Here is a 27,879-nt window from a genome sequence, read left to right as displayed (position 1 = left end):
TGATCACTTTTTTCCCATTCCTCAGTTCACTTCAATACTTCCAGGACACGGGATTCATCTGTGCTACATGAAGGCTGTGCTAGGCAGCCTGACCAAGAAGCAAATGTCTGCACAGATAACAACCCACAACAGTGTGGCTATAAGCCAAATATACCCCATAAGCTAGCGCTGACAGACAGTAAGATCCTGGCTTTGAGCAAACTTCGTAAGGAAAGGTGCACAGCCCACCTTAGAAATTTTTGCAGTGTGTGGGACAAGAAACCAGGGACATAGCAATCATCCAACAAATGGAAATACTTCGGCTCAATCTGTTATTAAGAGAGCATTTCTCACTTGTGGTCTTCTCTGTTTACCAGCAGAACCATTGTTATTGGCTTCCAACTTTTTACCTTTCATTACGTTAGGCCTCTTTATAGAGTTGCAACTCTTCATAGAGTTGCAAAGGTCTTAAAATTCAGTCGCTTGGTACTCTGATTGCTATAACCAAGTTTAGCTGAGCATTTTATGTCTCTCAAAGTCTTAAAAATTCTGTTTGGGGAAAAAAAAATGGGAAGACTTATCTAGTATTGGAAAAACTTACTTAGTTTTAAGGTCAGTTTTTAGATGTCTGTATTTCTAAGATTAACATATTATCCCACCAGTTTATTAGATCTACTTAAATGAACCAAATAAAGACATGAAGAAGTTAGTTGATTAGGATTCCACAGATCACATTCAGGGGAATGGCACTCAAGTCTCTATTATTCTGCCAGGGAAGGCAAAGCGTTAGAGTCATTCAACTAACACACAGGTTTTCTGGTTTGAGGTTTGCTTTGGTTGGTTTCCACCCAAGTTCGTGCTCTATTTTGACCAGAAGCTCCTACCTCTTTCTGGCCTGAATTCAGATATCAGCAGTAAACATTATCAGTTTAAGGAAGTACCAGTCATTTCAGCTGAGGAGCCTTTGGGGTGGGGAAGGGTTAGCCCTCACAAAGCTTTATCTTTAGACGGACATGCTCTGTGTTAGACACTCCGAATGAGCATTTTGGCTATCACTATACAGTTGGGAAAGCTAAAGAAAGCAGGCAGTTGTTAAGAGTTCAAGAGAACAAGCTGTTATAAGATCATAAAATCACTCCAACATTTGACTAATGTACAGTGCTACAAAAGATATTTATTTTGCAATATATAAGAAAGATCAAATTTAAGTGCTTCCCATTTATCTCAGTGAAAATGCCAAAGTGAGACATATTTCTTCAACTTGGGGGAGAAAGTTCTTGGGCTTCTCCCAAACACTAATCATATATTCATTCAAAGTGAATGAAAAAGGGGAAAAAGCAGCACAACAAAAGTTGGTGCTTATGGTGATGCATCACCACCACATACAAAGGACTGCTCCCCTGCCTTCAGGAGAGGTGGGAGATGCAGTAATTGCAGAAGTGAAAGCTGACTGCGGCTCCCCAGAGGCCCCGAGCTCATCGAGTTCACAGAGGGGTTTGTTTTAGTTCACACAGAGGTTCCCCAGGGGACACACATTTCTTTAAAATTTTAAAGAACAAGTCCATCAAAAAAAACCCAACTCGCCACCTTTGTAGCTTTGCTTTGTCACACCTGATGTAGGGGCTAAGCTTTCTATATTTTTAATTACTCTGGAAGATCACGTCTGGCAGCATGGAATGGAAAGGAAAGGTGGTAAAACCAGAGCAGGATGTGTTGGGAGGCACAGCTGTAGGTGTTCTCTACAACAGGTTACCAGCTAGAAACAAGCAGGGTTAAGCAGCAGACGGATGCTGCTGCAGCACAGCACAGCAACAGCCACTTCAGGGGAGCACAGGTACAGTTAGTGTCTGCAGGCATAAGATCCACAGCACTTTAATTGCTAGGTGGAACAGAGTAAAGGTTTTAGAGAGCATTTTCGTTAATCGGTGATATTTTCAGTACTAAGGCAAAAGCACACGTCAGACTATCCAGAGGTCTGAAATCATACTAAGCATGCAATTCCTACCTCCCCCCTCAAAAAGCTAATAGTCAAACTAGGCCAATTACTTCAGTCTTGTAGAAGTTGCCCTTTTGTTAATAATTTTTTTTTTGCTCACTTCATTTTCCCTCAAACCGCCTTTCTACTGAATTAAGAAATAACAAATAGGGTAAAGCTGGTAAATGCATACCACATGAGGTATTACCTACATGACACACCAAAGCTAATAAACTACCGGAGTTAACAGCAAGTCTACTTTTACCTTCATTTACACCTGTGTTTCAGCCAAATTGTAAAACTCTTAATTTGAGAAGTTCCTTTTTACAGATATTAATCACTAAGCTTTCCATGTAAAGGTTTTGAAAAAGAAAGAGAAAGAAGTTACCAGACTTCACCAGTGTAGGTGATCCAGGAGGAGAAAGGTTTATGCTAGGCGACAGGTAAAGATAGTTTCTGTTCACTCCGGCATTGAAATCGAAGGGCGATTTATAATCCTCATACAGATCCATGCCAGAAAATTCAGAGCGCACAGGCGTCCTCGTCTTCCACCAAAGCATTCATCTTCACTTGCTGGGACAACCCGGACAGCAGGATTCAGAAACCCTCTGTTTTCTTCACAACACGCACTATACCTCCTCAGAAAATTCAGTTCTCTTACGCCTCTGTTAGATTTGATAGAGCCGTCTAGCAGGTGATTTCTTAGCCATCTTGTAGCTGCTGCTGTTTACATGGCACAAAGTTAAGTTCCTGTAAATTTGTAACTGGGGCTGGAATTAAACAGACCGTTCCTTTAACAAACATTCACAGCGCACCGTTCATGGCTTCTGGAAGAGCCTTGGTCCTCTGCAGAATTGCATCAAGAATTTTCAGTCATTTAAATAAAAAAAGGTCAGCTGACTGCAGCTACACCAGGATATCCTTAATCTTCTAGGACACAAAAGGATTACTAGCCGTAATCTATCCTATATACCATCTGTGTAGGACTTTTTCCTCTGATTAATGGAAAATTCTGCGTGCGTAACTATTTCTCCAGCTGCTTCCACCAGCGTAATAACCAGTAGCCAGAACCCAGTCTCTGCTGCCCAGGTATCCCACTGCAATGCAAGCTCAGAATAGGAGAAAGCAGCATCTCTGAAGGCTATGCTAGAAACGCTACCTAGGTTTTTTAATGAACGTGCTAGTGTGCATTATGATTTTTGCCCATAAAGCTAAACATTTCTGGGTATGAGGGGGTTGTTTTTTGTTTTGTTTTTCTTTTTTTAAAACATTGATGTGTACCGCCTTCAGCCACCGTCATTTAGAGCAACCAGTTATGCCGGGAACTGGTAACACTGGAATCCATCGCCCTGATGAACTGTATTTATGTTTTGACACGTATACCATGAAGGAAGATCAACTTATGTAAGCCATCTGAATTCATGCTGGGGGTATAAGATTTAGCCCTGGGAAGCAGAAGCTTCTTACCTAAAAAAGGCACTCAGCACAGTTTTGCAGTGCGTCACTACTATTTTTTTTCTTCCAAGGTCAGCATCTTTCACTGAAAAAAGAAGTTTACTAGCAGTGTAGATAACCTTTAAAGCTAAGCAACAATTACCTCCCAACCCCACACCTTCACCTGGGCTCTTCACTGTAGCCTGCACACAGAGGAGCATAATCAAATGGAAGTTAATCTTCTCCTCCACTGTAAGAGTGATGTTTTAAGACAGAGCTGATCAGAGACATTACACCACCCTCCGCTCAAAGCTGTAGAAGTGAAGGAGCCTTGCAGCATACCCAAGTCAAGCCTGTGCAATGTATTCTCCAGGGATACGAGAAGAAAGCATTCCACCTGAAGTTTTAACTTCCCACTTCCACTGCAGTCACTGGGTGCAGGAACAGACCTTCCAGCTAATTAAAGAGCAGTTCCTTTAGACTGCAGACCTACATTCGTTTCTGGTACAGACTACCTGCAGGCTCATAACAATGAGCATGCTGGAGCCTGGAACACAGGTCTCTGCTATGTTCCCAACCCACCAAAAGAAAAAATACAATGCCCCTCTGCATTCCTGACACGTGGCTGCGGCATCTGCTAGAAATACTGCAAAGTTCACCTGACAAAGGTGAAAGCTTTGGTCACAGATTCTCGTTAAAGCATCCAGAGGCAGCAGAGAACTGTAACATGGCTATAGTAATAATATACTCTCTATTAACCAAGCACACTAATATGCATAGCTACCGATTTTGCTTTGCAGCTTTCCCTCGTGTAGGGGGCTCAGCAGACGAGGGCTGCCTTGTGTACAAATGTTCAGGCAGTAGTTGTACTACCTGGATTAGGCAAAGTGGCAAGTTATCTGATGTGGCACACTGGAAGAGCTGGGTGTTTTCTACCATCGCTCTCCCAACAGAGAAAGAGAGCGCGAAGGTGAGGCTAAACCACCTAGGACTGTTTCCCAACACCAGAGAACCATTCAATGCAACACCAGTCCGTGCTCGCAGGCTACAACAACTGAAAGTAGCTATTATAGGAAAAAGAATCCTTTATGAAGATCTGTTCATCACTACTAACAATCAGGAATACCATTTCCTGGCCAAGGGTGTTTACTGGAGTCAATGCTTATATTCTTGTCATTGACAGGGAACTCCCTGCACTCAGTTTTACCCCATACCATCCATTCAAAAACATCCAACACTCTTCCTGTATCTTTATTGTGCAAAGTTGGTTTCATGTCCCTAGAGACATTTGGATTGCCAGTCTAAGACCACTGACCTGGCCTGTCACCACTACAGACAGAAGCATGTATGGGCCAAACTCTCCAACACATCTTCAGTGTAGTCGGAGAGACAAGTACAGGACATTGCCCACCACTAGAACATACCTTTAGCTTACAGGGAAGATTTGCTGAGTTACGAATCCAAGCCCACACGTGAGAGGCTTAATTCTGCTTTTGCCCTGGCTTAGCCTGAGCACGAGCCCTGAAGTCACCCAAGACAATTCTCTAGATTTTAGAAATATTACTGTCCTAAGATCAATGCCAAGAGAGGGACCGCGGAAGAGCTCCTTACTTACAACTACCCTCTTTGCTCAGATTAAACTATCTTATAGGGGCCATACAGCAGGCTTGCAATAGCACCTCCCAAGCAAGCCACCTAAACACATCGGACTCCTGATCTCTTACCTGCAGGAGTTTACGGAAGCGTCACTCCTCACACATTCTCAGCTACAAATCCTACCTGGCAATGAAAGAAGCTGTCTTGCTGAACAAGCTTCTTCCTCATCACCTGGGGAAGTTTGATGGTCTTCACCCTGAAGTACAAGCCAATCCGGCTGTAAGGAGAAAGGACTGCAGTCCACCCTTCCAAACCTGCTGTTGGACAACATCTAGGCTACCTGTCATCCCTAATTCATTCACTTCAGGAAAGACAGGTAATCCCCTGCCAGCTGTAACAGTCAGTTTATCCAGTTCTTGCGCAGTAGCTCCTTAGCACAGCCAGGGATTCAGGGCAGAGCAAGGCAGCACTCCCCCTACACTGTCTAAAGGCAGTCTGGGGATGGGCCCTGCGAGCTGTTAGTGTGGGGCATTTGGAAGAGGAACGACTTTCTCTCCAAGGGACTTTCCAAATTAAAGTGATGGTCCCAAGGAAACAAAGCAGGATGGGGATGACAGACAGCAGCCACACGGAACCGCAAAGAACGGTTTTGCTCTGATGCATGAAGCTTTTTGACAAGTCTAGCAGCTCTCAACGGCCTGAGTGGCAGTGGCAAGAAGCAAGATTTCTCAACACTATGAAAACAGGCTCATTACGAGGCCTTTCTAAAGGGCCCTCCCATGACCAAAATATCCCACCCCATGGCATCCCTCCTCCTCATGGTAATTAAGAGTACATGGAGCTGGCTCAAGGTGCAACTGAGGCCACAGAGCCATACCATGCTAGATGTACCCTGCCTTCCCAGTGCAAGACACACATTTTAGAGCTGAAGCTAAAGTTTAGATTTGTTATGTGGCTTAGAGTAGTTATTGTACATGCTCAAGTACCTTTGTTCTCTGCTCTGTCTAGCAAATTCGATTGTTACAGGTGAACCTTGGTTCTTACTGCAGGTTATCAGCTCCAAGCCAGTACCTGAAGAGATGCTGAAGCCTAAGGATGCATCTGCTCCAGAGACAAGTAGCAGTGGGGTTTTGGTCAGTATGCAAGAGATTAAAACTGAAGATTTTGCTGTTCCAGAACAAGTGCTCATTTGCCCTTAACAACTCAGGATAACTAAGAGGTTGGTACTTAAGTTATCTATGCCATTTTAGAAGCTGGTGTTTGAGAGACTGGTGTGAAGGTAGGTAACTTCTGTCAAGGATGCTTGAACCAATTACTGACAAGTTCAACTAAATGTCGCAAAGCGGCGCAGGAAGGCTCGGCAAGCCTCAGCAAAGCATTACCATCACACCTCCTACCATTAATCATGGTGTAATCTCCTCTGTTAAGGTTAGAGAGTGTGCTTAAAGCTTTCCCAGGTAACTATTTAGCATCAACAGTCAGCACAGATTGTGCACGTCATGAATCATAAGGGAGGGAACTTCCTGCACAGCTAGAAAAACTGTTAAGTTTGAGCAAACACCGTTAACCAGATATTTGCCTGCCTAGTCTCAGACATTGTTCTTTCTTCAGATACCACCTGCTGCCCATGTCTGCAGCTTCCACCTTAACCTAAGGCTCTAGTAGCAATTTAAGTAAGGCAATATAGTATTACAGCACTTCTACCCTGTTGCAAGCTACAGGAGGATAAGATGTTATGGTAACCTTGCAGAAAAGCTGCTTTTCCCACATTTAGGTCTAGCAGAACAATAGTTTGCTTATACATGAAAAGGTCATATCCCTCTTTCCCTAAAGAAACCAAACTCAGCTCAAGTGAATGCCATCTCTGCATTTTGAAGAAACTAAGCTATGTATTCAGGAGTGTTTCATACAAAGAGTTAAATTCAAAATTGAAAGGCTACCACTAATGCCTTGGGACTGGAGGAATGCAGAGGCTACCCTAGGACAAGATCCAAGCAATACTTTGGATAAAGATACCTAAATAACCAACCCACAAAATCTGTGCCTAATCACATTAGAGCTCTGCTGCTACATAGGCACCTTCACCACCTTGGGACATCCTGTGTTTGTGTCCTGTGCAAGCACAGAGATGCAAAACTTGGGCACCACAGCCTATACTTTTGTCAAGCCTACCATGACTCCAGCACTTAATTCAGCAAGCAAAAGAGGATGGGGGAAGATGAGGGAAGAGTTTGTTGCGAAAGAGGCACTTGCTGTTTTGGGGGCATAGCAGAAAGATTCAATCTTTTATTTCAAGGTTGATTGTTAAGATTCAGCTACCTGCTCAGCCTATACCTGGTTTGAATTTGTATCTTCTGCAGTCTGCTAACAGGCAAGACTGACTGGGAACCTTCCAGTAACTGCGGCTGGGGTAAAGACTTCCAGCCAGGTCTTCCCCCACCCCCACCTTTCAGAGGTAGATCCCAATCAGGCAGCAACAGTCAGGCTCCTCTCCCCACCCCAACTGAGTTTTATAGGGCATAAGCCATTTTAAGAGCTATAAAGCTACTTAAGCATCTTAAGCCAATCTAGGTTCTGTAGCATCCATTTGATCTTCAAAGTCTTACCAGTTTACAGATGAGTAAAGCCTTTCAGCATCTGATCCACGGCCTTAAAACTGCATTAAGAGAATACATGCCATGAAGCAACAGGACAGAATCCCAAACACTAAGCAAGCATTTAATTAGTACATGCCTGCTCCTATTTCCACGTTGGGCTCTCTCCCCTGCCCTTAACGGCAGATACCTCCTTCAGCTGCCAAGATTTGTGCATGACATGAATGGAGCTGCACAGCTATAAGAGTTTTTGAACATTATGAATACAGGCTTCTACAGCACCGTCAGTAATGGTCAGCAGACTGTGGCTTAAGGGTTTAAGCATTTGCTGCCTTCTAGCAGAGCCCAACTCAACACCACCATATTAATCTCATTACTTCGGCCTCCCGCCTCATGCTTTCTCTGGACTAGCTCTCCCTGATGCAACAGCATTGTCCAGTACGGTCCTTTGTAAAGAAATATCTTCTCCAGCATTTTCTTAAGATTAAATGCTGCCTTCATGTACTTATATTTAAAAAACAAACAAACAAACAAAAACCCACCAAACAAACAAAACCCTCTCAGAATGATCAATATTCTCCCCCAAGATGTACCACTCTACAACACAAACACTTATGTGTGCTACAGTTAAAGATTACGAGGTTGCTAGTATTGTACTTTTCTGAAACCAAAGTCTCAGCCCACGGCATTTCAGAGGGCTGACACATGTCTTTGCGAAGGCAGCAGTTCTGTTCTCTCCTCCTCCCAATCCAATTATAAACTCAGACTAATTTCCTGAGATCTTGTGAGGGAGTAGATCCGTGCTCCGGCATATTTTGCTGCCAGACAAGCTGATACCACAGTAAGACTCTTAACCCATTCATATCAGAAGTCTATGTATTTGCAGAGGTTCTCCACTACCTTTTGAATACAACTCCTCCAGCACTTACAAGATTCTCATTAGGCAGAAACCCCTGACTTACAGCAAAGCTTTGTGTCTCAGACAGAAGTCAAAGCAGTCACATTTGTCAACTCCATAGCAGGTGAAAAGCATTTCCAATCTGTGGGAAGAGTCCAGGTCAAAGGATGCAGTAGTCAGCACCCCAGAATCAGTGATCAGGTAGGGCATTGCACTGACTTTGGAAAAGTCAGGCCAAATTCTGCAAATACAGAGGAACATTTCCAAGTGAGATTAACAGGTAGATTTTAGAGGAATGTATTTAGTTATTTGACTTCATCCGCTTATCCCATTTACGCTGCCATTCTCTAGAGACTCCAATCCCTGGTAAGAGACTGAACCTGTCAAAAACGCTGGAGAAGTAGCGCTGAGCTGCAGCCAGATGACAGTTGGAAAAGATTAGGAAGAAAAGGCTATAGTGCAGAACGGGATTGTTTTAAACAAAGTTTTAGTATATAACCTTGCAATCTATTTAGAAGTTTTACTTGAATGAGTTTGATTGGAGCAATTCCCAGCTTCCCTCGGAAGAAATTCTGCTCTTCTGCACTCTTAAAGCAAACCTCCCTCTTTCAACACTGCACCCCAAAGCTTCCACTTCTGAAAAGCAGCTCCAGAAAAGCCCACCATTCCCACTCCACATCATCAGGTCTCACCGTTAAAATGATACTGAAGTTTTAAGAACAAAGCAGATCTGATTACATATTAGGCTGAATCACGTACTGTGATACCTGAAAGGATAATCACCAAAAAAGGCATCATCTGTAGTCTCAGCAATACCTTAATAATACCAGCAAACACACTTCAGTGCTTGAGGTACACACTAGCTCCTACCACGTAATTATCAAGTTCATGCCTGGATTTGGTGTAGCACAGAATTTGCACCATTTACTGTCAAGGACAGAAGTACAGAAGCACCTAAGCAACCAAGCAGCGCGCAATTTTATGCAAGCAACAGGGCTTAGGATAAATACTTCATAAAATCCATCCTTGGAGATATTCAAAAGCCGTCTGGACATGGTCCTGGGAAACTGGCTCTAGCAGTGGAGTTGGACCAGATGACTTCTAGACATCCCTTCCCACCTCAACCATTCTATGGTTAAGACAATGGCTCACTCAGATCCTCCAAGGTCTGCAACCCTGAAGAGACTGCTCGGGAACACAAGGAGTCCTGGTGGCCAACCCTTCACCTTGTGAATTAGATTTGCAAATATCTACCTGCTGACAGAATAAAATTCAATTTTCTCCCATACTTTCTAAACTGAGGTACTTCACAGGGGACTTGGCACTTCCACACAACTCCCCAGTGTATGGCAGTTTTATGACAGCTGACAAGCAAGGCAACAGCATTTACGGCAGCAGAGAGTATTTTGATTTCAGTTTGGAAGGAGTCTGCAGGAAAAAAATAGCTTACCAGTCCAGTTGGGCCAGATTCTGGGGAAATAACATCCTGTATTTGCATAAAAGGGACTGACCGACGTTTTGCTTACAAGATGAATGAAAGAGCAACTTCTTGAGCCTGACACGTGATTCCAGACCTTTAACACAGAAGAAGCTCCTGACTAGTATGTTTTAGAGAGCCGTTCATTTCTCCCTGACCCCCCTTTCCCCAGCAGGGAAGCAAATGTATGCCTCTGCAGCCGGAGGAGTTCACTCTTGTATACAAAGAAAAGTCTGAAGTAGACAAATTAGCTCATTGTCATTATGCTAAAGCTACCTTAGAAGCAGGAGCCTCTCCTCCTCTTACCCTTTAATCTATCGATTAAACAGAGCCCAGGGAAACTAGGCTGAAGTTAAGTCTTTGAATTCCCTTCTCAGACTCCTCAATTTATTGTGTACCCACTCCTGTGCAGCTTCCTTTATTACTCCAGCAACCTTCCCTTAATGCTTGCTCTTGGGTTCTCCTAGCAAAGCCCTTCAGTCCAGACAAAAGCTTCCAAACATGTGTCGGTTCAGCTGGAGATGTTACCTTGCCCTTCAAAAGCACTGGGAGAGTCACTTCTGCATTCAGGACATAGTAGTTTTTAATGTTGTTGTACAAGTTGCCCAGAAATAGTCAGAGCACAGTAACCTGCAGGTGGGCTCCCACAAAGGATGCACACGTAACACCAACTGGATTTAAACGTGTTAGAAGCACTGCTAAGTTTACCATCAGAAGACAAAGTATGGAAAGTTTCATCTTGTCAAAACAGCCTTCTCCTGTTGACATAATTCCACTCCAAACATCCCTAACATTAATGAAGGAAATAGCTAGCTGCCTGTGCTCTCCTAAGACCCCACCCAATTTTCTAAATGCAGGCAGTGTTCACATACCTTCACCCCTGGCAACCTCACTGCAGATTTGATGGGACTTAATGGAAGCACCATTTTGACTTCTGTTGTTACACATACACACACTACTCGGTGGCAGCCTTCATATGGAAGCCTGGCAGCCAATCTTTTGCCAGGTTGTTTGGACAAATTACTTTTTTTCCTCTGCCTAATCCCCTCATTGGGCTACCCTCCCCTCCTCTAGGTTCACAGCATCAGACAGCTTAAAACAGATCCAAAAAATAGGTACTTGATACTAGCCTGGAGCCATTTCAGTAAGCTACAAAAATGTACAAGAGCCCAGGCTTCGAATTTATCCTTTTCCTCCTCAAACTCAACTCCAAGCTTACCGTAACTTGGGAGGGAATTACACCCCTCCAATAAAGGCACATTAAAACCTGGAAATTAATTTGAAAACTTACAGCTGAATCTAGCCCTCATTGTACAGACTTTTACCAGAGGTGGCTATGCACAAGTTCCTGGGACACCAGTTACTTTTAAGTAGACCCTCCTGAGAAGCAACCTTTCTGATTTCTCAAGTCTCACAGCTCCTTGCAGTCACATCATGTTCTTGGAAACTGCAAAGCTGTAAAAACGTGCAATTTTTTTTTTTTGCCAGAACTTCCACACACAAGTTATTGGTTGCATGGCTAAGCTTCTGCTGTAGTCTGGTTCCTTATTCAGTCATCCACAACAAACATAAGCTTTTTGCTTAATAATTCAACATGATGATGACAAGCACCAGGTTGATACTCTCTTCCCTTCTCAGGCCTTGACTAACCAAGTTTAAGATTTAGACTGGTACTGTCAAACAAGTGTAACTGCGTAACACTGAAAAGTATGATTTCTCCAACACAAGCAACTGCAAGTAGCAAGCTGTGCAGAAATCCTATTAACATTTTTGCTCTTGGCTTATCCAAGAAGATAGTGTGAAATGTCCATGACACTGTAAAACCCTGCCTAGCCAGCAGAAATAGTGCACTGGTACAATAAATATGCAATCATGTATGCCCCAGAAATCTCTCAGGTCATAAGAACACACTCCTGATCCCCCTTCCCCACCCGGCCAAATCACACCTTTAGACTAGTAATGCTTTTTGCCACAAACCCTTCAGAGAACCAGCCTGTCCATGAAGTACTTAAAACCCAACAATAGACATTGAGCCGGTTACGTAGCTTATCCAAGCAGGTGAGCCCATAACAAAGACAAGCCCATATTATTCATCTACATTTCTCACCCACTGAAGAATTTTGGCGAGCCCACCTAAATTTAAGAAAATAAGACCTGACATAGGAGTGCTAATGGCACACCAACAGATTGCTGGTATGAAGTACTCTTGCACACCGATGCAGCAGTTCCCTATTACTGGGTATCTCTCATTCAAAAACACAGAATAAGTTGTGGTGTTTTCTCTGCAGCATCAAACAAGATACATTACCTATTCCTTTACAGCCCAGCATTTTACAAGTCACTCATCCAACCGTGTAGTACTTGAAGTGTCCCATTCCAGATGAACTTTGGCTGCTACTTGCCCGTACTGCTACACTGCATACCCAGCTGGGCAGCAGCAATTCCTGCGGCACTTCCAAACTGATTTGGAGCAGTGGCTGTCACTAGCAAAGGGACCTTGAGCCGCATTCTGCCAGGGCTGCAAATTGGTCAAACTCAAGACACAGGTCTTGAATATTTCTGCACTGCTCTTAATCTCATTTAAGAGATAAGAGGGAGAATCCTGCAACTTTACATGCAATGAACCAGGAGCCATTCACTAACAAACCAACTGCATTGACTGGCTTATTTTTTTCTAAAAATAATGCAGATAATGCATCTACCTTTGAAGTATTATGACCACTGAAGTTCCCATTATATTAATAAGTACTCTGAGGTTTTATCTGATTGATATGTCCTTTAATGACTTTTAATGCTGCTTGAGCTGAGTAAATCCTGTTAAGAGACATTTGCTCCTACTCCAAGTCAGACTAGAACAGTAAATTAAATGAAACTGTTAGCCTACAGAGATACTGCTGTCACACAAATCAACAGAGAGTCATAAAACACTAATCACTCCAAAAGCAGAGGAAGGCAAAGAGAAGGGTCTAGAAAGTTTGTCCAGAGATAATTCTCCACAAAGAAATAAAGCTTTCAATGATTTCCAGGTCCTAGAGAAAGTTGAACATACCCTCTTCCATCAGATCAGACTTTGGACATAAGACATCGCTTTTCGCCTCCAGGTGACATTATAGGCAATCTATGTTTGCTTTTTTACAACCTACACAGGTTCAGATCAGAAAAGGATGATCTCAAATCACAAAAGTTCTGATCTCAAATCATAAAAGTATGGATCTCTCCAAATCTCCAAGCAGCATTCATATATTTACGCGTGATTTAGTTGTATCCCAGTCCATTCCACACAAAGGTACGTTTTCCTAAACATCAGCATGCTTCGATAAGCTGATCCCCAGGCTCCTCACTTATATTTCACAGTGAAGTAAGAAGAGCAAGTTAAACCATTTATTTTACTGAAGTATATGAGAGTGGACAAAACTGGAAAGACATCTAGATGAATACAAAGTCAGGCAGACATTTTTCCTGATTCCGGTACAGTTGACACAATGGAAACTACAGGGGGAATGACAAAGTCCAGTGGGTTTGAAGGATCAAAGTTTAAAGGGTGTGCCTTGAAAGAAATTGAGCTTCAGCTCTTAAACTTGGGGGGAGGGAGGGAAAGAAAGAAGGGAAAGAGGTTTTGTTGGGGTTTTTTTTTGTTTGGTTTTATGTGGGCTTGGTTGTTTTGTTTGATTTTGGGGTTTGGGGGGTTTTTTTAGGGTTTGTTTTTTTTTTTTTAAAGAACGCACATTTCCACTGCTTTTACTGAGCTGCTGGTCCAGAACTGCACTGCACTGTTTCTACAAGTTGCTTCCTCGCAGTATTTGACCTGAAACTCAGCATCACTGCAAACCCTAAAAATAAAGCTTTGCACTGCCAAGTGAAGTCTAAGTTTAGCATCACTCCCTATCGTACAAGCTAACCCGTCATATACACCATTTCACAACTGTAAACATCAAACAAAAAAATACATGTATTCATAGCCACTCTAAGTATTGGTCAGGCTCCAGTCCGAGTTTAATGGATCGGTTCTGTTTAATGGATTAGTCTGGTAAACTTTTCAAACTTTATGCTTAAAGATTGGTTTAGCTGATACCCAGCAGGTTACCCAGCAGCTTTGGTGCATCATAGCTCAGCCATCAGCACAGAAACCACTCAGAATAATTCACAGCTTAAATAGCTATTACTGATGCAATTCACAATGTTTCATTCTGCACCGCCAGATAAGAACTGGATCGGGATATTGAAGAGGGGAAGGCCCAAGCACCGACTTGCATACTGCTTGTTCCCAGCAGTCAATCCCCAAGCACGCACTTTAGCTGGGGAGCTGTGATACGGCATTATTTCTAAGGAGCCATCTCAACCCTCAGAAATGCTGCTGCCACCACCTTGCATGAAGGGGAACCAAGACCTCTCTAGTGACATGGCCTTGGAACAGGCAGGCTACAGAAGTTTAGTTATTTTACTTGATGCTTGCTTTGTGCTCAGCTTATCAGTTCTCCCTCCCAAAGAGCTTAAGAAGTCTTCTCAACTTCTCTTGACGACACATAGATGAATTCCTTTGATTTCTGTATCTCTCTTCCCATTCCATATTTTCACTTTCTCAAAAGATGTTTCTTGAATAGGAAAGCAATTTTCATTGGGGATGGGAGGGAAGTACATTTCTGTGATTCACCAAGGTGAAGTTTGCTCTTGAATTGTAAATAAGAAACAGAAGCATATTAAAGATTTCATGTACCAGTGTGCTTGCGTGGAATTAAAGATGACTGTAAATTTATTCCAGTAAAGCTCTCCCTTTTGCCATTTACTCCAAAAACACTCCCTCACCACTGCACGAAGCACTCAACAGGCTGCTATGCAGATTCCATTGACACTCAAGTTGCTTTCCTTCTTATACAATCTCCAAAAGTCTTTCACACCAAAAAACCTGCTCAGTGACAGGCATGCAAACCAACCAAAACCATTCAGCTTCAGGGCATTAATTCCAACAGTTTTCACTTGCTAATGTTTAGAAATACGCAGAAACTACTTCTCCCTGATCACCGCTGCTCTTGCCAACCATACTACTCATGTTCATCTGCAATCCACACAATCCACAGTATCAAAGCAGAATGCCCCAAATACTCTTTAAGGGTGGCTTAAGTTTCCCAATTAAAGGTTCAGACAGTGTCTGTGATTTATCATAGAATGGTTCGGGTTGGAAGGGACCTTTAAAGGTCATCTAGTCCAACATCCCATGCAGTGAGGAGGGACATCTTCAACTAGATCAGGCTGCTCAGAGCCCCGTCCAACCTGACCTTGAATGTTTTCAGGGATGGGGTATCTATCACCTCTCTGGACAACCTGTGCCAGTGTTTCACCACCCTCATCATAAAAAAATGTATTCCTCATATCTCATCTGAATCTACCCTCTCTTAGTTTAAAACCATCATCCCTTGTCCTATTGCAACAGGCTGTGTTAAAAAGTCCGTCCCCATCTTTCCTGTAGGCCCTCTAAGTACTGAAAGGCCACAATAAGGTCTCCTAGGAGCCTTCTCTTCTCCAGGCTCAACAACCCCAGCTCTCTCAGCCTGTCTTCATAGAAGAGGAGTTCCATCCCTCTGATCATTTTTTGCAGCCTCCTCTGGACCTGCTCCAACGGGTCCATGTCTTTCCTGTGCTGAGGGCTCCAGAGTTGGATGCAGTACTCCAGGTGGGGTCTCACCACAGCAGAGCAGAGGGGCAGAATCGCCTCCTTTGACCTGCTGGCCACGCTTCTTTTTGATGCGGTCCAGGATATGGTTGGCTTTCTGGGCTGCGAGCACACACTGTCAGCTCATGTCTGGCTTTTCATCCACCAGTACCCCCAAGTCCTTCTCGGCAGGGCTGCTCTCAATCCCTTCATCCCCCAGCCTGTATTGATACTGGGGATTGCCCTGACCCAGAACGATTTGCAGGAACAAATTATACACTTAATAGCGTGAACAGCTTGCAGCTCACAAGCTGTTCTTTTAGGCAATGTACTCAGAGGTGCATTAGGCAAAAGGCTCACCTACTGTCCCAGCTCTCAGGGCAACAACCGCCTTTCCTTCAGGATTGCTGGACTATTAAAACCAAGTCTTCACAACCATGACTGGTGGGGAAACATACTGAACAGGTACCCCACACACACTCCAGCAAAGCCATGAAACTCTTGCTTCTTTACAGAAGTGCTTGTTCTGTACTGTCTAACCAACTTAACCAATGGGCAGTTTGTGTGGCACTGCACATGGTGGCAATGTCCTGCAACGCATGCAGCGTCTCTCTGGCAGTCGTTACATGCCTGGTGAGCTGCTGATTTTTTCCTCCCTTGGTGGGAAACACAACTAAGTAAGTTTATATTGAACAGCAGCACTGATTGCTAGAACTAAGTAATAAAGAATACACTTGCAGGAGATTTATTTCCCTGAACAAATTAACTGTTGGAGACAATGCAGTCCAAAACAGAATTTTGCCCCTAACACTAAATACTTAGAGATTCCTCCAAAAGAGAAAAAACATAGTTGACTGAGCATTTAAAGCTTAACACGAAGGGCAGGAAAGCAGGACTTGTTTGCATCCAGAAATCAAGTTCTTATGCAAAAAGAGATGTTCAGCTACTGCGTTTTACTTTTTCAAAGAAGTTTACTACTACCTACTTAGGTAGTAGTAAACTCGTTCTGCTAAACTAAGTGAAGTGCTAACATATTTTCTAGCAAGGCGCTGAACCCAGAAAAGACCGTTATTTAGACTGATCTGCAGTCCTGGCAGAGCATCAAGATCAGTATACAAAACTCAAGTAGCAGTTCACAAGATACAGACAGGTCCCACTGCTGTACCTCAGCATTTGCTAGAAGTGCTTTAAGAAATGCAAATGTATTTCAGAGAAGGCTAATATTAAAGACTGATTCCTAGAAGCAGTTATTTAAATGTTAGCAGCGACTGTTTATTCCTACCTCAGAGTCAGGAGGTTTAAAGCGGGCATCCAGAACACACCTTTGCTGCAGTTAAGGACTGATTTATTGGAGAAAACAACAGTAAAGCTTTAAAGTCTTCCCCTCCTTCCAAATTACTGCACTTAAATCATGCAACAGTAGTAGCCAGCTAGAAGCCGCAGTAGAATTTTTAGCAGTTAACCTTCATAAATTAAAAGACAGTTTCTATGGAGCACAGGATCCTACACCCATACATCCTAATTCGGGTTTGGGGTATGTATCCCCAGCCCAAGCTTGGGGTTGAGGTCCCCACGCATCCTGGAGCGAGAGCTAGTGGGAAAATAGTGTGCAGGGGTCCAAACATGGCTGAAACCTGGGAAAAGTAGGGAGACAGATCCATGCTGTCCTCAGTTTAGCTCAGTAAAAACATCAGGAATGAGCAACTGCTTGGCAGGCAGCAGCACAATCCCAGCTTACCATTTCAGACACATCACTTGGCCTTCTTCAGATGTCCAGACAGTTATCTCTTTGGGATCCTCTACAGTAACTTCTGTTCCCTGCTCCTTCGTGTGACTCCAGAGGTGGTGATGGACCACAAGGTGATGCTCTGGATACAGCAGGTGGGTGCATCCAGGACGTATCCCTTGCTCAAGGGCCCATACACTACCTACTTGGGGCACTATAGCTGCATGGCACCTGAAGAGCCTGCCTAGGCACAAGGAACAAAGGGCTGTCACAACCCAGAGGACAAGAAAGGAAAACAAATACCTGCCAGGCAATCCTGGGAGAAGAATCACAGAAACACAGAATGATAGGAGTTGGAAGGGACCTCTGGAGATCATCTAGTCCAACCCCCCTGCCAGAGCAGATTCACCTAGAGCAGGCTGCACAGGAACACATCCAGGCGGGTTTTGAATGTCTCCAGATACAGAGACTCCACCACCCCTCTGGGCAGCCTGTTCCAGTGCCCAGAGAGAAAGACAAGAACTCACTGCAGGTCTATCCTTTTACTCAAGACCAAATCCCCTCTGAAATAAAAAAAGTTTTGGAGCACAACGCTGCAAGTGGCTTGTCCAGGAGATGAAACGCACAGTGTGAATCGTGCTTTTAAGAGCTCACGGCTCCAAGCAAAGCATGTTGCAGTAAAACGGCCTGTTTTCCTTCTGCCAAGAGAGTGACATCTGGCAACAGGAAAGTCAATATTTAAATAAGGCTCCTTCCCTACCCAGTGCACCGGGCTGGTACTACTCCTGATGTTCCTCATCCCTGAACGCACATCAGCTGCTCAGCAAGCCTCTTCAGGGACTGCCTAGCACAGATTTGAGTGGTGCTATGGAAACAGCACGCAGCAGCGTCTGATCCATTCATGCAGACTGAAGCCTGTCTATGTTCAGGCATAAAACTAAGCTTTGCAAACAGTAATCAAAACGCACAGAAGAGTCAGCAGATTAGTTAAAAACAGCAATTGATTTGGGGGCTTCTGCTCTGCCTTCGGCTTTCTTCTTGAGACTCCTCAGATGTAGGCAAAACACACTTGAGCTGTGCTGAAGGGATTTGTCTTTTACAGAGCAATACAGCGACTTGAGAGCAAGACACACTTCAGCCAGTTTGAGTTGTGCCCATTTCATGTCCCCGACCCTTCTTTTGGGTTGGAAGTACTGGTTCCTACGTACAGGACAGCTTCTTTAAAGATGCTCACAGGCAAGTCCTTATACAGCTCCACCCCTGGAAGCTTGCATGAGGAAAAGCAGGGAACATATCAGGACCCTAGACTATTCTGCAAAGACTACAGAGGACCAGAAGATGCAAGTTTAGAGAAATGGCCTTCTTCAAAGGCAGCCCTTCCTGCCAGCGGCTGTACATGTCCGCTATTATATGAGATTCGCAGGGACTGGACTGCTGTAGAGCACTGCAATGACTCAAGTAGAAGCATCAGGGGGGTTTCTTCTAAATTCTGCTATCCTTAATCAAGACTTTCTAACGCCATGATGTGACACATGTTTAGGCAGAGAACAGTCAAAGAGAGAGGGATAAGTAGGATTGCTTTTTGTTCATCTTAGGACTCCTGCTAGTAGTTTAATTAAAGTACTTTAGAAAAAAGTAAACAAAGCAAAACAGACATGAGGAACATCCCCAATGCTCGCAGATGAAACATGTAGTTCTGCCATGCTAAAGAGCAGCTAAGAAGCATTACTTACAAAGCTTCTTTTTCAGTGTTTTTGAGGTTTTTCTCATGAACCAAGATGACTGCCAAGCATGGGCTCTGATGCTAGCAAAGCACAGGGGAAGCACATGACTGAAAATAACAACTCTGGCCCAGGTTGCCTCCCTTGGCACATCTTTTCATCTGTATCCCAGGCTTAGGGGGCTCTGACGAAACTCCACTCCCCTCTAGCTGCTAGAGAAGGGAAAGCAAAACAGGAATAAAACCTGCTGTTCTGCCTCTGCCAGCTTCTCCCACAAACCCCAGCAAGCTGCGGCTGCTCACCAGCCTCTTCCTTACCCCACCACACCACATTGCCATTGCTAGTAACCGGCCATAAGCTTTGAATCGAGTTTGCAAGGCCTCAGGACTAGAGGCTTGTCAGGCTTGCTCTGTCTGAACTCTTCTTGATTTGCCTGCAGCTTTGTTTTACTTGGTGTATCTCAGAAAGTAGAGACATGGGATGTGACGGTACAGGCACGGTACGATAAGTAATAGGGCACAGGGTTGACGCTGGAGACCCCACAGCTGTAAGAAAGTCATCAATTGCCAATGGAGATCTGCAGCTGGACAAAACTATTTTAGAGGTAACAAAGAGAGCAAAGAAATAATATCTAACATACATAAAAGGCACTTTTTATTTGGATGCAACATGGAGCTTGCAGAGCAATGAAAGAAAGAGCAAACATGTAAAAAGTGAAGATAAGAACAGCAGTGTATCCTACAGCGAGGAAGAAGAAGCCATCAACATCCTATTCCTCCCAGCAAAGGAGTCACAATATGGACAACTTGCTATAATACTCCTGCCACGACCAAAATGACACTACCAGCCCCAGAAGCCAGGGGAAGGATGAGAATAACTCCAAGAAAAGGTGTAGAAACTAAGTGCATACAACATTACCTTTATTATTGCTAAGACTTCATCTGCATAAAGTCTTTTTCTGTAATAAGATCTAAACTAATAATCATTCTTGAATTAGATCATTAAAATTTCAATTACGCTAAAAATAAATTATTTGCTTTCTTTATATATATATATATATATATACACACATATATATATATACACACACACAAAGCATGCTTCCTCTTTGCCTATCAAGTTTTTAAGCACAGCACACATTTGTTGTGCTGCTGGTAGGCTACAGGCAGGAGAGGGGCAGTTCAGAAGCCTGTCATCCCAAACCACGCGTGGCACAGTGTGTTCCTACAGACCTCAGTTCTGCAGAAATTAATGGAGCATCCCGGGCTCAGCCAAGGCAGGGTATACATTTGGTAGAGCACTCCATTGTCAGTGAGCATCCGAGGACACTTACTGCTCTGCTCTCACTCTGCAATAGAGAAGTCAGCTTGTGAAACAGGAAAGCTGCCTCTTTCAGTGACAGCATTCACACCACAATAGTAGCGCTGGTTTCTCGCTAGATAGCATCAATCCACCCCTTTCTGTTAGGGAGCAACTAATAGCACAATGAGCGTTTTTCCACACAACGGCATTTGCTGGCAGCCAGAGCACCCCCCGCTGCACTGCCCTCCCCCTGGGGGCAACTGACTGCAGACTCATGCAGACGATTGCCACTGCTTGTAGCTGCAACAGCAGAAAAAGCCATACAGCTGTCTACACCTCTGCCAGAGATACATGTTTTCATAGCAAGGCAACCATATTCAACGTCAGTTACCCTAGTTCATGGCATCACTCTGTCAAACTGCCAAAGCCAACACACAGCTACACGTTCTTTCAGCTCCCTTAACCAGTGGAAGAAGGGGAGGAAGAGGAGCAAGAGGAAATGGCAGGAGTGATACTGAACCTGCAGAAGAGATCCAGATTAGAAGGTTATGGGTTGCTGGTCTGTTACTACAGCCTTCTTCAAAAGAGAAGGCTCATGCTTGAAAACCTACCCTCCAATACAAGATTTTTTTGAGTGAATCTCTCTGGCTAACACACATCCAAACACAAGGGAACTGAAGATGCTCGCTACCTTTAACAGGAGAGAAAGCTGTCCCTCTGAAGTCTTAAATTGAAGCTGACACAGAATGACAGTTTTGGCTGAACAACAGCATTTCAATTTAGTGCTTAATCTGGCTTAATGCTTGCTTTCCCTTTCAGTCACCCTTTGTTTGACATTTTTCTGCATACTCACTGCAGGATATTAAAAGGACAAGGGTACACACCTCCCTTCCTCCATATAGCAAATTTCAAATCAGAAGTGCCCATATTACAAAGACAACAGTGGACGCAACAGTGGGGTCACATCATCCTACCTGGAGGCAAGCTTCTCTTAAAAACATGGAAAACCCCACATCCATCAGATGTCTGCTGCACAGAGTTCAGCAACCAACACTGTTGTTCTTTCCTGTTAAACTAAGAATGGAGTTGTTTGGTTTTTGTTTTTTTCTTTTGAAAGCTGGTCAAGAAAACATCGGCTTTCAAGAAGACTCCCTGCACTGTATCTGCTGCCATGGAAACATCACTTTTAGAAGAGACAGAGCTGATATCCTGCCTTACCTGCAGTAATGTCCAGCACCCTCAGGAAACAGCAATCCACAAAGAACTCACTGATTTTACATAGCAAATCTAGTCCCTTGACTTCACATAAGACTTCTCTGTACTGGCTGAGCAGCTCCCTCCCCAGGAAAATTGTCTGGACCCCTCCCTGTTAAAGGAGTAAAGGGTCGTGAAGGAAGAGGACAAAACCCACCCGGCACCCCAGCCTTTACAACACTCAGGGCAGCCAAAGCAGCTTTCAAGGTGCCTTCACCCAGCAGGGTCAGTGCGTGGCCCCAACACCCATCCCCCTGGCCACCCAGCTCCTCCAGGGACTATGCTGAGATCTGGCTTCTGAAACAAAGTCTGTTAGTGAAGGGCTACTGTATTTAGCAGCTGTATCGTAGAACCATAGAATGGTTCGGGTTAGAAAGGACCTTAAAGATCATCTAGTTCCAACCCCCCCTGCCATGGGCAGGGACACCCCCCACTAGACCAGGCTGCTCAAAGCCCCATCCAGCCCGGCCTTGAACAATTCTAGGGATAGGGCATCAACAACTTCTCTGGGCAACCTGTTCCAGCCTCACCATTCTCACAATAATGGAATGAAGACAAGAGAAAAAAAAATGCATGTACAAGACAGACAGGAGCAAGAAAATGAATACAAATAAAATTCCCAAGGCAGACTAGTGCAGTATGTGGTTACTGCCAGCCCCTACAGATGGAAGGGGCCACGCTCCAGGCACAGCTGAAAGCAGCTCAGTAGCACTCATACCCAGGCCAGCTTTAGGAGAGGTGTTAACATATGGCAGCCAACTTCAGCCATAAAAATCAGCTGTTCCCACTTTACCCACAAAGCACCCAGATCAAGCAGAGCAAGGCGCGTGCCCAGCCTGCGCCCGCACAGTTCTTAAACCGGAGCCAAGGCGCAGTGACTCCTTTTGAGCCAGCAAGGTCAGACCGAGCCTCCAAGGTCTCCCGTTGCTTAGACGGGCATTTGCTGCGGGAGAAAGGGGAACCCCTGGGCTGTTTCACAGGGCTTCAAAGTGTGGAAAACTGGAACAAACAGGACTTGCATCAATTTCATGTCACTGGGATTTTAAAACCCCCGAGCAGTTACAGCTTGGCTTCACTGGAGGATCAAAGGAAGCAGATCCTTAGCTAAGCTTTCCCTACCCTGAAAGGTCTGAGAGCAAGCTTTACTCTTGCGGGTGAAGGATTGTCTTGACAGCATGTGACAGCGCTGGTTATGGAAACAGGGACAGAAGATCCATGCATACCACAAGCAACAGACTCTTTCCACTGTTGGAGAGCCAGGCGGGCGCCTTCCTCCGTCCTCTCCTGAAGCAGGTGTGAGCACAAATGAAGAGTTAACGTTGCCCTTCGATGCCCAAGCGTTGGGGAGGGCAGGGACAGTGGAGGCTGCTCCAGCCTCTGGCTGCCCACCCCGTGCCAATGCACAAGCAGCTGCTTGTGCATCAGCTGCTCCAGCATCCCTCCAACGCAGTGCGCCCATCCCCTGCATTTCAGTACCTCATTCATGCACCGGACGATGAGGGAGAATAGCAATGCCGTTAAATAACTCACGTAACGCCACCCTGTCAAGCCAGGACCCTCAGCCTGAGTCAAAACAATGAGATTTCCCCCTTGCATGAGAGGAGGAGACTTGCTGCTGTTCAAGGGACCTATCGATGTTAATTTATTTTTTTTTACTATTTTTTTCCTCTTTAATCTTCAAGTCACTGCTACAGACACTCAATTCAGTGAAATCATTCTTCCTTTGCAGTTCTGACAACTGCTGTCCACTCTTATTTACTTACAAGTGTTTGATTTCACAATTGCACTTTAAGAAAAAAAAAAAAATTTTACCTACAGTACTGCAAGTACCTAGTGATAAAGAAAACAAACAAAGCAGGAGAAAGAGGTACAGCTTCGTCCATTAGGACAATGGTGGAAATCTTGTCCCACTGCCAGCGACAAGTTCTTTCTGTGCAAAAGGAACATTAAAGTCCATTTTGTCAGCTCCAAAAGCGCAAGTCAAGGCTCTAGGAAAAGAAAGGCTTACATACGCTCTCAAGGAATCATGTGTAATGTTTTGGGACTCCTAAGTCCCACAAAGCCAGAAGATTTTGAAAGACACCAGGTTATGTAAGTGAAGAGCTGCTGGAGCATAAGATGAACCCTCTAAACACAACGTCGGAGATGCAGCATTACTAGAGAACTGTCTGTGCCACGTTGCACGTCTTCACGAGACTGCTCAGTGGCACAGTCTCCTCACTCAGAGTACATCAGCACATTGCTTCTACAGTGGCTGGGCCAGCTTCATCCTTATTTTTCCAGTGGTGAACCATACCAGCACTAACAGTAACAACGGCAAGGCACCGAGAGACTCTTTTTGCAAGCAAAACCAAGTACATGATTTTTTATGGAGAAAAAAAACACAAAAAAAAAAAAAAAGCCAAAAGCTCTGTGAAAACACAACTGCAGTTATTAGTCCATTCAGCAACTGAGTCCACGCGGTGAAAGCACAGATTTTTGTTCTTGGCAACTTAACGCAAAGCAATAGGACAAGGGACTCCTCATCTCAGAAGAACATTATATCCATTTGGCTGGAGCCGACAGTACTGCTTTGGTGCTTGTAATCACAAAGTAAGAGACCCCAAACGCTTGCAGCCCAAGCTTTCCGGAGTGGCTGGAGTGCACTGAGCTCTGTGTAGAGGCATACGGCCAGGCCAAACATCCCTTACCTGAAAACAAAGACACTTCAGGTGAAAACCTGCTCAATCATTCTGATGCTGCTGATAGTAGGCTAGTAACAACTCTTTAAGGACTGCTGCCATGCCTGTCCGCTCAAGAGAAAGGGAAGATTTAAACACATTACACTCCTGGAGGATTAGCTTTGTCTAGTCTGGCCCCAGTCTTAACTATAACCTAGATTTTCTTCCCACCTCCTAACATTCGCTAGCTGAGAAAGCTGTCATCCTAACAACGAAAAGTGCAACCTCTGACTCACACTTTTAAACAAATGAATTTCTGGTTGAGGAGGCAGTCGAGGATGTTTAAGCCAGTCCCAGAGACAGGACCTGGAAGGCTGGATTTTAGCCAAGTACATGGCTTTGGTGAGTAATACCGTATCATCAAGCACAACTTCCAATGCAAGTGCTCCAGTCTGCCAGGGAGATGGGTCTTTGAGGGCTAACCAGCAGGGTATTAGAAGCCATTCACTGAACAGGCGCAAGTGTGTTAGCTATTTTAGATTTTCCCACTGTACCTGCAGGTCTTCAACTCACACAAAAGAGAAAATAGCATAATCACCTCCAAAAAGAAGGCAGAGGAGGAAGGTGTTGCACCATGTTTGCTCCATAACAGTCACTTGCATCACACTAGATACGCTATTCTGATACACAACCTGAGGTGCACTACCCTCTTCATACAAAGCGGTATTTATATGAAAAATCAGTTCAATAGCAAAACAAGCCTCTAGAAAGTGTCAGCATCGTTACCAAAGCTTTTGAGGAGATCACAGTATTTTACTCTCTTTTTCCATTAGAAGTTGCCCAAGACCCTACAGCTTCAATAGAAGTGTTTGCCTTTTAATAGGCTCAAACACAAAGAAAGAACTTCAGGACAAATACCGAAATCTGCGTTAATGCTCCTGCAATTAGAATTAAAATCCTGATGGAACTGACAGTTGTGCTGTTTTCTGGCTGAGCAGTTCTGTTTGTTAGTCCCCAAGAACAGGGTTTGGAGGTTTGTTTTCTGGAAGTTTGTTGTTTTGGGTTTTTTTGTAATGTATATTTTGAAGTTACACACAGAAGTTCAGAATGGTTGAAAGAACATCCTGCCCCTCCCCAGATTATCTTCTGCTCCAGCAAAGACAACTTGCCCTTTCCTCTACATACAGAGAAAAGCAGAAGTCACTAATTGTACAAGTGCACCACAGCGGCCTCAAAACACTTACACGAGCATGGGGACAGATGAAGGTTGGTGCTTGAAGCAGCTCACCTGGCCAAGTGGAGACCTCGACCATGCAGAGTCAGGGTCACACTCCCAGCACCTCGTGTGCCTCCAACAGGGCTGCAGCCCCAAGGGAACACTTCCTACTGCCCAAAACAGGATCCGCAGGAAAAAATAAATCAGCCCAAGGGCGCAGACGCAGAGCTGGGCGAGCCCCACCAGCTTACTCAAACAAAGTCGCTTACTGACCCCAGCCTGCCTTACTGTCCTGTGGAAAGCAGCTGGTGTATAGTTCAGCACAATACCATATAAAAGAACTCTGACTGATGCATGGATCAGCAGGATATATGCAATGTGCTTTCACGGGAGAAGCTTTTAAAGCAAGAGACCCTGCTTTGCACGCAATCGGGTCAGGCCCCATCAAGGCACCAACCATTCACTTGGGCAGTGGTCCCAAGGTTTTATTCTTCTACATAAAGCACGAAGTTTCAAGAAGAGCATTGCAACCGCGGCAGCTAGGGCAGACAACAGCCCTCCCCAGGCAAAACGCACATGAGAGAAGAAGCTCCACCGTGGCCTTTCGCGGCCGACAAGGGCCACGCAGGCCACCGCCCGGAGGTGCCACCGCTCAGGGGCCGTGGGGCGGCTGCCAAAACGGAGCCGCCAGCTGCTCGGCAGCCCTGGGACGGAGGGAATTCAGAGGGAAAGATCCCCACGAGCAGTGCCGGTTAACCAAAAGTCACACGCTCGTACAATGGGAGCGCTCCACTTTTACTCCTGGCTGAGATCAGAAAGTTTATTCTCCCCCCCACACCCGGTGGGAAGGACGGGATTCCCCTGCCCGTGGGGCGGCGGCACCCACAGCCGAGGGGGGGATCGAGGGGAGTACTGAGTTGGGGGAGCGCGGCGGGGACCGAAGGGGGCCGCCCCGGCGGGAAGCCACCACCCGCCCCCCGGTTCCGCATTTTCCGAGCCGAGGGCGCGACGGGAGGCGCAGCTGTGCGACAGGCCGGGGGGACCCTCTCCTGCACCGGCCCCGCTCCGCTCCCGCAGCCGGCCCCCGCCCGCCCGCCACCGGAGTTACCTCCTGAGGGGATTCCCGCTCCCCGCTCCGGCCCGGCCCCGGGGGCGCGGAGGGACACAGCGTGCCACGATCCGCGCCGGACCAGCCGCGGGCTGGCAGGGCTGGGCAGGGCAGGTCGGGGCCGGGCGTGCCGGCGGCGGAAGGGCTGCGAGAGGAACCGCCGTTCCCGGGCCGTACCGGGCACCACCAACCGGCGCCGCCTGAGGCGATGCGCGGCGCGGCAGCAGCCCCCCGCTCCCCCCCCACCCTACCTTGATCCCTCGGGGGCTCCATGGCTGCCCCGACGCCTGTCCCGGCTCTCCGCGCCTCGGCTCGGCAACCGCCGCCGTCTCCTCCCCCCGCTGGTTGGCAGCAGAGGCGCCGCCCGCGCCCGCGGGGGCTGGGCCGCCGCCCGTCAGTCAGCGGCCCGGCCCGCCCCGCCCAGGTGAGGGCGGACCGGCCCGGGCGGTGCGGGGAAAGGGGGGTAGTGCAGGGTCCCGGGCGGTGCGGCGAAACGGGCCGTGCGAGGCCCCAGCCGGCCCCAGGCAGTGCAGGGAACCGGGGCAGTGCAGGGTCCCCGGGCAGTGCGGGGACCCCGGGCAGTGTGGAGCCCCCGCCCGGCCCCGGGCCCAGCAACCGCTGGATCCTGGCGCGGTTTAGGAGATGGAGGGATCTGAATCGCCCGAAGGAATTCGTCGTGTCTCGGGTCTGCGCCTCAGCCGGCCGCAGCGCTTCGAATCCGGCACTAGGAATCCTCAAGCTGGGCTCGGGGGCTTGTCCCGCCGCAGCGCCCCCGTCTCTCCAGCCGTAATGCTTTCCTCGGGGTCGAGCCCTCGTCTGTGTTATTTTTCCCTCCGGGCAGCGTGCAACTAGTGCAGTGCTGCCATTGGCTTTTGTTAACGCAACTCTGCACGGGCTGGATGAGGAAAGAGGAGAACAACCTGCTGTCTCCAATTAGCACCGCTTGCAGGGGGAGGCTGCACAGCCTCAGGCACCGACGAGATCAGTTGTGGAAGCTCCCATTGCCGGCGGTTCTCCCCCCTCTTCGTTAGCATTGCTACCGAAGCCTGTGCACCCTCACACATTGCACTGCGTTACAGAAATTAAACTGTGATTTTATTTTCATCTTCCGAGATTCCCCTGTGAGACGCGCAAGCGCTTACACCTGGCAAAGCGATGCGTTGTGGCTGCATTAAAAGGACTTTAACGGTTGAAAAGAAAACCAACAACTATCCTAGCTGCAAGCTGCACTCTTTCTATTAAAATACCACAAAGTGTGGAGAAGTTTTCATTACGTAGTTTGCCCAGCAAGC

At 45.9% G+C, this 27,879-nt stretch overlaps 1 protein-coding gene across 3 annotated transcripts in view; it reads right to left on the bottom strand.

The window, feature by feature from the left end:
- TPD52 (tumor protein D52) overlaps positions 1-27,383 on the bottom strand; it is a 130,268-nt gene extending 102,885 nt beyond the window's left edge. The window contains exon 1 of one of the 3 annotated variants that reach the window (XM_054189891.1): positions 26,839-27,383. In XM_054189891.1, coding sequence (XP_054045866.1) covers positions 26,839-26,860 — 22 coding nt within the window. In that variant the 5' untranslated portion in view covers positions 26,861-27,383. Of the gene's footprint in view, positions 1-2,342; positions 2,886-26,838 lie in introns of those variants that run through there. The other 2 variants (XM_054189890.1, XM_054189892.1) reach the window with 2 other exon arrangements.
- Positions 27,384-27,879: the final 496 nt, after the last annotated feature.

The sequence above is a fragment of the Rissa tridactyla genome, chromosome 2 (assembly GCF_028500815.1).
Source record: "Rissa tridactyla isolate bRisTri1 chromosome 2, bRisTri1.patW.cur.20221130, whole genome shotgun sequence".
Classification (NCBI taxonomy): domain Eukaryota; kingdom Metazoa; phylum Chordata; class Aves; order Charadriiformes; family Laridae; genus Rissa; species Rissa tridactyla.
Note: the sequence above shows the minus strand (reverse complement) of the source record. Positions and strands in the feature narration are given on the sequence as shown.